General features: G+C 25.8%; 3 protein-coding genes across 9 annotated transcripts in view; 1 reads left to right on the forward strand and 2 right to left on the reverse strand.

The window, feature by feature from the left end:
* Positions 1-628: 628 nt before the first annotated feature.
* Positions 629-4,876, reverse strand: CenG1A (Centaurin gamma 1A). 2 transcript variants are annotated; one of them, XM_035880910.2, is made up of 13 exons: positions 4,454-4,872; positions 4,137-4,369; positions 3,908-4,049; positions 3,651-3,782; positions 3,371-3,528; positions 3,151-3,290; positions 2,838-3,036; positions 2,657-2,759; positions 2,334-2,561; positions 2,150-2,267; positions 1,787-1,999; positions 1,533-1,677; positions 629-1,413 (listed from the first exon to the last, which is right to left on the reverse strand). In XM_035880910.2, the coding sequence occupies exons 1-13, from the start codon at positions 4,617-4,619 to the stop codon at positions 1,237-1,239; spliced, it is 2,154 nt and encodes a 717-aa protein (XP_035736803.1). In that variant the 5' UTR covers positions 4,620-4,872; the 3' UTR covers positions 629-1,236. The 2 variants fall into 2 exon arrangements, 1 of the variants encoding a protein (XP_035736803.1); XR_014982398.1 differs by having other exon boundaries at positions 1,399-1,413; positions 1,533-1,645; positions 4,454-4,876.
* A 44-nt stretch (positions 4,877-4,920) lies between these two features.
* The window catches only part of Saysd1 (SAYSVFN motif domain containing 1), a 9,590-nt gene continuing 5,652 nt past the window's right edge, over positions 4,921-8,858 (forward strand). The window contains exons 1-3 of one of the 6 annotated variants that reach the window (XM_085658575.1): positions 4,921-4,935; positions 5,168-5,435; positions 5,529-5,916. In XM_085658575.1, the coding sequence (XP_085514701.1) occupies positions 5,262-5,435; positions 5,529-5,903 (549 nt within the window). In that variant the 5' untranslated portion in view covers positions 4,921-4,935; positions 5,168-5,261 and the 3' untranslated portion in view covers positions 5,904-5,916. The other 5 variants (XM_085658577.1, XM_085658574.1, XM_085658579.1 and 2 more) reach the window with 5 other exon arrangements.
* Positions 6,066-8,200, reverse strand: LOC118448108 (glutamate carboxypeptidase 2). Its single transcript, XM_035880938.2, has 7 exons — positions 7,932-8,200; positions 7,705-7,841; positions 7,344-7,565; positions 7,046-7,233; positions 6,683-6,884; positions 6,540-6,621; positions 6,066-6,463 (listed from the first exon to the last, which is right to left on the reverse strand). Exons 1-7 carry the CDS (start codon positions 8,198-8,200, stop codon positions 6,268-6,270), a joined length of 1,296 nt encoding a protein of 431 aa, XP_035736831.1. The 3' UTR covers positions 6,066-6,267.

Here is an 8,858-nt window from a genome sequence, read left to right on the forward strand (position 1 = left end):
TACGATTTAAAATTAAGATATTATCATAAACAATTAAAATGTTATTACTTAAATAATATTAATTAACTGATTAAGATTTGTTAAATACAGATTTAATAAAACATTATATTTAGATAAAATTAATAACAAAATATAATAGATTAACTCATCGTTTAAACATTAATCTATTAATAATTTGTTTAATTTTGCTTTTTTTTTAAATTCCACAGAGACTATAAAAAATTATTTGAACATACACACATGCGCGCGCGCATACACATTAAGAATATAAAGATTATATATAAATCACTTTGAAAATAATGGTTATTATTTTAATCGGACTTTGAAAAAGAAACGTAAACAAAATATATATACATTTTCGATTATCTGGTCTATTTAAAATGATGATAATAAATCATTATATCACGAGCCTTCAACGATAAACATTATTTTTTCGTTACTTATTACTCTTATTTTCAAAATATTGAAATCAATATGTAATATGAAAATAAATTTTACTTGGTCAAATTATATAAAATTGTTACGTATTATACATAATACGTAATATTAGCATAATACCATGTTAGTTAAGAGGTGACAAAATAATTTAAACAAATTTAGTGCAAGAATCATATTTACTATAGAATTATTAAAATAAAAGTCGTAAAAGCGTTTTTTAAATACATTGAACGCTTTAAACATATAAATATAACTAGATTTATGAGTGCTTTGTACTCTCAGTCATTGACAATATATATATATATATATACAGGTATATATATATATATAGGTATATATATATATACCTAGCTTTATTATCAATATCCACTTTCATCGACACGAACGTTTTGTAACTATATTTTGAATTACGATTTTTTTTTTTTGATACAAACTACTTGCAATGTACAAATTTATCTCTAATGAGAAATATATGATTCAATAGATAAAAAAGTGTACAATAAATATGGAAAAGTCATCTATGGTATGCACTGCTTCATATACAATACAATTAAGAATCGTATTATAACATAAAAAATCATTAGTGCAATCCACAATGTAACAGTTAAGTATACCATGTTTCTAATTATTATATATCAATTGGAATTCAAATAACAATATTGTGGATTATAAAAATGATTTTTATTGTATAAAAATCAATCAATATCGTATAGATTTTTATTGTATAAAAATCAATATTGTATAGATTTTTATACAATAAGTACATAAGATTTATTTTATTAAAGTATTATTAAAATTCTAATACTGAGATGTTTCTACATCCTCTATACCAGAAATACTAGCTTGTTCCAATACCTCAAGAAGTTTCTGCATTTCCATAGAATCTGAGGAATTGTCAAGTGTTCGTTCAAGCGCTCGTACATAAGACATGCATGTTCGTCCTTCATGATCTAAGTTTTGAGGATTTGCCTTGTGCTGTAATATTTAATACATATAATAATCATCAAATTGACAATTAGATTCTAAATATATTTATATAGACTTCTTTTTTGTACTTAAGATATTTTATAACATTAATGGAAATAATTACTAACCCAAATTAAAAGTTGAGCCATAGCTAAATTTCCTGTTGCACAAGCTAAATGAAGTGGTGTTCGTAAATCTTCCGTGCTGACAGAGATATTAATATCTTCATAATTACATCTAGCTAAACATAAAGTAAATGCCCTCATATCACCCCTATATTTTAAACAGAAAAGATAAATAACTTTTACAATATTACTTTATCATAATGTAAAAAAAACAAAAAAAACAAAAAAAAAAAAAACAAAAAAAAATTGGAGCTCACCGGCAAACAGAATCAATAAGTAACTTCCCTAAAGAAATATTTGGATTAATTGGTGGTAAAAAGGATTTGTCTTCATATTTCCATCGTATCCATTGTTCTTTTTCTTCTCTTGTTGACTCTGGGTTTGGTTTCTGTTTTCCATTTAAACAATATTCCCAAATACTATTTGCTATGTCATTGCCAAGAGCTAACATTACACTTAATTGACCTGCGCTATATTCAATGCATTATTATTTTACATAATTAACAATCAATCCATATCCCTAAATTTGTTGTTATAAAAAATATGAATATGAAAATTTAATAATATCTAATAAAGAACTATATATATATAAGGTATGTATAAATGTATATTATACTTACGACCAATCATCCAAGTCTAATGATCTAACTTTAGAAATATGTGATCCTAAATTTCTATGTATACCAGAACATTCAATGCACATCAGCACACCTAAGTTTAAACTAGCCCAATCGGGATCTAAAATAACATTGAGTATAATAATTTATTAGTAATTATAATTATCGCTCATTTATAATTACTTACTAGGTGCACCACAATCGACACATGCATCATTTCCAGAGACTTTATTTTTTATACAATGCATTTTAAAAGCATCTGTCTCATTCTTTTTCTCACCATCACTATTTTGTAAACTAGAAAGTATTTGTTGTTCTATAGCAGAAATCCAGCTCTCTCTATCTTCAGCATTATTAGCTTCAAAATGCCAAGTTTTATTTTCTAACGAGATGATTGAAAATTCAAAACTATCTTCTGAAAATTATAATAAACATAACAATTATTATTTCTCTAAATTATATTTTCTCTAAAATAATATCCTTATATTAAAGTATCAAATATTCATTTACCTTGAGTATTTGATAATTTTGAACCTTTTGGGGTTTTTCCAGGCACTTTTACAGTTACATATTGTAACAATATTTCTTTACCATTACTATCATTCATATAATCCTAAAATAGATATAATTATAAATACATTAGATAGTAAATAAATGAATAAATAATTATATTATTTTTCTTCATAGTTACATGTAAACTTGAATGATAAGTTAAACGTCCATCTTCCAATAATGTAACGTATTTCTTTTTCCATTCCTTTAAAGATTTACTACTTCTTTTAAATAAATAACCTTGTTTAACTGGTATTTCTCTACCAACACCCATTTCACCCATGTTATATTTTTCTTTTTTTGATGGGGTAAATATATTAGACTTTCTTCTAAATTTTCTACAAAAAAAATATTACATGATATTTACAAGGAATCACGCAGACATTCTAATTTATATATATATATATATATGTAATTTAGTATTAATATGTATATAAATTTGTCATTCAAACCTAATAGTAGTTGGAGTTAAAATAGAAGATCGTAACTCTCCATGTTGATTCTGTGTATTATGAAAACCATCATTCATTCCTGATTCAGTTTGTATATTACTATTATGAATAGATCTAGAATCTTCATCTTTTTCAGATCCCTGAAAATATAAAATATTTTCAGTAAATTATTACAAAGACAAGTGTATTAAATTCTTAGCAATATTAAATATTATCTTACATCTACTTTTAATGAATTTGTCATATCCATTTCTTTCGTAACCAATTGTACATTTTTTGGAGTCATTGGTACAGGGTATTTTATTTCGTTTTCAATAGAATATTGACCATTGCATCTAAAGTTTTTCATAGATATACTTTGAATAATTTTTTGACAGACTGCAATATTAATTATTAAATTAATACATTTTTTATCATTAATATTTCCACATTGTTATATTAAAAAAAAAAGAAAAAAAAAAAAATAAAATAAAATAAGATAGCTAATATAATATATTTACCATCTTGAAAAACTCTTTCAACATTTAAACCATAAATAGCGCATGTTTCATAATATGGACATGTTAAATCACATGCTAATTTTCGTGGCCTTACATCCTTTATTACACGCGGATTACTATCATTAATTGAATCTAAAAGAAATATCTTTTAAATCACGCATATAAAGGGATATTATGAGCTAATATTTGAATACAATTAAGCTGAATTTATAAATTAATCTTTGATTTAATGTATAAAGTAAAATTTACATACTAACCTTGTACTCCTACAAGTATTTTTGGTATTTCAGACATATTTCGAAAAGAGCACATTCTATTATAAAAATGACATAGTATTGAAAAACTTTCTTCGCTTTCCAAACTAAATACTAATAATAGTGCATCTATCCAAGCAGAAAACTAGAAAGAGATAGGAATAAAAAAAAATATGTATATATCTTAAGTTATCAATTTAAAGTAATATTGAATATATTTAATTTAAAATACCTGTGTTTCTGGTACTCCTCCTTCATCCCTTATTAAAAGCAAATAACTTTGATCGTTGATAAATACTTCTTTTTTAAAACGTCCACCTTCTGGAGATTCTTCGTGCATAAACGAACCAGTTAAATATCTATGAACTAATGCTGATTTCCCTGAATCAGATGAACCGATAATTCCTAAATGTAATTCTGGAACATCTCTAGCCAATGTCCATTCATGACTATTCACAAATGAATCTAAAGCCAAAATTAAAGAAATATATAATAAATATAATTTTAAAAATATGCAAAACATATACTTTAAATATTTTGATTGTGTACCTTCTATAGCAACGACATGTTCACGTATTTGTTTAGAAATATGCGTATCTGATATAAGATCTATTAGATCATAAATGGCATATATCGATGGGTGAACACTTTCGAAACGTTGAATTTCCTGTCGAATTGCAAGAGAATGATCGTGCCCACTTTGGCCAGTTGTCATTTTCCTCAAATTATTATTTTTTATTTAAATGGACGATTGTTGCATATTATAGTAAAAATGTTACATTAAGTAGCATCGTGGTATGTCCTTAATAATTAAATAACCTCTACATAATTCAATTATTAATGGCCGTTCAGTTATCGCGCAACATATGTCAGATTGAAGTATTTATAAACATTATTAGATTGCGACGAATAAATAGGTTACGTGAAATAAACTCCACCTTTTCATGAACATTTTCGATATCTTCGTACAGGCAAATACTTAAATACTTTAAGGCGTACTTTCATTGATTCGACTCGTACAACCAATCAGCGTACGTAACAGATATTCAATAAATGCCTCATTTTTAAATTATACTTGGTATAATATGTAAGATTAAAAGATCATTTTTTTTCTTGTTCTCTTTTTTTTTCTTTAAAAAAAAAAAAAAAAAAAAAAAAAAAAAAAAAAAAAGAAAGAAAGAAAAGAAAACAATAAAATTAATTATATTTCTATTTAATAAAACAGAGACAAATGTAAATAAATGCTTCTCGCTAACATTTCAGAAATGTATAATAAATACGTACCCGCCTTTTATATCCATCCATATGGTAGATACGCAAAATGATTTTGACTTGAATTTGAAGAATTTGGAAGAAAATGATGAAGGCAAGACTCGAGGCATATAGACGTAAAAAACATAAAGAAGAAATGATCGAATCGCTTAAAAGTTCAATAAAGGGTGTTCTACCATGGAACGGAAATTCTGACGTAAATTTCGAAAGATTATCAAACGAAGAAGTATCAAGCGAGGAAACAGAAAATTTATGTCAGGTATTTCTTAATAGTGTTTGTTTTAAAAAAAAAAAGTTGTTTTTATATTTACCAATCTATTGTTTTTAATAATTTTTGATTTTGATTTTTTAGACTGTTGAAATGTCAAATCAAAAAAATATATCGAAAGAAAGAATAGAGAATTTAGAGAATGCAGAAGATTTAGAAAGTTTGAAAGATGATACAGATAATGCGCAATGCAGTCTCATAAATAAAATAATATATTTCTTATATTTTTCTTTATGGCTAACATTATATATAATTGCAATAGAGATTGAATTTGGAGCTGTGTATTTTGTGATATCTGCATTAGTATTAATTTGTTTAAATACAAGATCAAGACCTAAAAAGAAAGGTGAACTCAGTGCTTATTCCGTTTTCAATCCAAACTGTGAAGCTATTGAAGGAACTCTTGATGCTTCCCAATTTGAAAGAGAAATTAGATATGGTGCTTCAAGCGTACATTGACCAGAGAGACAAGGTATATTTATATTCTTATTAATCAAAGATAGATATATTTTCTACTTTTTTCTTTTTTTTTTTCTTTTTTTTTTTTTCTTTTTTTTCAATATATAAATGTTTCCAATTGAAATATTATTAACGTGAAATAGAAACTTGTAAAAATGTTTGAATTAAAATTATTTTTATAATAAAAAGCTTACAATACATAATTTTATAATAGCAGTGTGTTTAGTGATAATATTTTTATATTACCACAGTCAATTAAAATGTTTATATATCTTTTTAATATAAATGTTTAACTTTCTTCTACAGTTGTTTTCTTTTTGTTTTTGTTTTTGCTTTTTTTTGTTCTTTTTTTGTTTTTTTTTTACTATTCTTGTAACAATTGGACAGCAGTATTGTAACATTTTTGTAATTCGCTTAAGTAACTCAACATATCAGAAGATTGTTCTGACAAAATGTGAAACGAAGCTAAGTCAGTCTTAGAACGAAAATATTTATCTGGACATAAAAGAGATCTGTCTAAGTCCATTAATATGTCATTCAATATTCTTGTATCTAAGGACCTAGAAAACAAAAGTATAATGATTAATGATAACATTAATATTGTATAATCAAAGTACAAAATTAAAACATATTTACTTGCTACCATCAGTTGCATCGATCTTTTGGTTAAGAACTTGCACGCTAGACATTAATTGTTCTACTGTTTCTTTAATATTATCTAAAATAGAATATTTTATAATAATAGTTTTGATATATCTAATAAAATAATTATTAAATACCTTTGATATCAAGAAACTTTGATATGTTTATGGTTTCCAATACATTGACGATAGTATCATTAAAGTATTTTGTATTCCAATGAAAGACTAAACTCTCAGATAATCTCCAAATAGTATCACCGACTAATTGTGTTAAAGGAATTCGATGTAATTTGAAACTTTCATTGTTTTCACTTTCATTGTTCACAGAATTATTCTTTTTCTAAATAGAAAAATAAGAACAATAAAATATAAGCTTTTGTAAATTTATATTTGAAATGAATTAAACTATATACGCATTCATATGCGTATATATATATATATATATATATATATTTTATTTTATATATATATATATATAAAATTCTTTTTTAAATTACCTACCATAAAAGAAAACACAACATGTGGAATATCCAATGCAAGACGTGGAAATAAAACATCACGGTATGCCTCATTATTAAGATTAAATACATTATGATTTTGAGGAGAATTTAAATTTCTAATGATATTAATTTCTTGAAGAATTATGGATTGTATCACGTCCGATCCAGCAGAAATAAAATTACCATTACCTGTAAAGAAAAAAAAATTTTTTTAATTCAAAATATTTTTAAATAATAATATTTTTAATTTTTTACGTTCATTATTATAATTGAAATATTAAATAAAAATATCGACCAACCTTGCAAATTGTCGTCGTACAATGCGATATACGCAACGATCTTATGTCGTATAAAATTAGACATCATAGTCGGACAAATATCTAAGGAACCCAAGAATAAACAAAAAATGAGGGTACGACGTGATTTCCAATTATGTTCCGTTCGAATTTGATTTAACAATTTTGCTAATTCCAAAGCAATACCGATTCCATTTCCGCTAGCGGATAAAATCACGAATCTGTCTAAATATTTCAAATATTTATTGTATAATATAGTATAAAACAAAATTATAAAAAATTGTCGATATATGAGTATGTTTGTATACAAACATTCAACACAGATATACATATACACACACACAGACACACACGATAAACTCACCGGATTCTCGAGATCCTAGGGACGTAGCAACAACGAAGGAATCATTTGTAATGACTCGATGAAAAATCGGTAAATCGGATAGTTCTTTGTTGATTTTGTATGTTTCTATCTCTTTAACGATAGATGTTGACCGACTTCTGTTTAATAAGAATTAATTTCATTAATGATTTTAATACAATTAATTTTTTTATAAGATAATATATATATAAAGAAAAAACAAACTGTACATTTCATAGGACGTTGTTTCTCCTAATTTTTCAAGTAAAAGTTGTCGAAGATGTTCCGTGTGTTCTAAACCATTACCGGCAAATTCGAGTCGTTTCCTTTCAGTCCGAAATTCTATTGACCTTTCAGAAGCAAAACGACCAAGCAGGAAGCCGCAAAGAAGGCAAAGAAATCCGACTGAGAAAAGGAACGAAAAACACATGCGTTTCGTTACGAATTCGCTCGATTCACTGAATCCACGAGCCATTTGAAAACTGAGGACACGCTGCATTTTTTCTTTTTCTTTTTCTTTTTCTTTTTCTTTTTCTTTTTCTTTTTTTTTTTTTTTTCTTTTGTTTCTTTCTCTCGTTCCTTCGATTTCGTTGAAAAAAAGGACAATTAAAAGAAAATAAAAGAACAAGGGAAAAAGATAGAAATAAGAATGATCGAATTATTATATCTTCTCACGCGATTATAATAATTATGCATGTAATTTTGTTAAAACCATCATGATCTGTCTGTCTTCTGCGATTTCCTGTGTCAATCGTACAAATCTCTATTGGTTGCTTCTGTTCTTCACACTTGAAGTCGATAACTATAAAGCGACGATACTGCAAAGAGAAATGTTCTTATCAATGAGATTATGTGTATGTATGTATATATATATATATATATATGTATATATGTATGTTTAGATGTATGCGTGCGCGCGCGCGTATATATATTTTCTTTTTCCTATTTTTAAATGACCATCGTGCGACATTAAGAATATATTATTTTTCAATGAGAACTGAAAGTATACGAAACAAAACAAAAAAAAAGATTTTGTCCGTTCATTAATTAGGACAAGGAAAAAGATGAGAAAAGGATAAGAGAAAAAGGAAAGTGATCAAAGAAAAAAGAAAATAGGAATAAACAATAACGTAAGAATATAAATAATTATCGTGTTA

Source organism: Vespa mandarinia, chromosome 8 (genome assembly GCF_050613455.1).
Source record: "Vespa mandarinia isolate Hongniang chromosome 8, ASM5061345v1, whole genome shotgun sequence".
Taxonomy (NCBI): domain Eukaryota; kingdom Metazoa; phylum Arthropoda; class Insecta; order Hymenoptera; family Vespidae; genus Vespa; species Vespa mandarinia.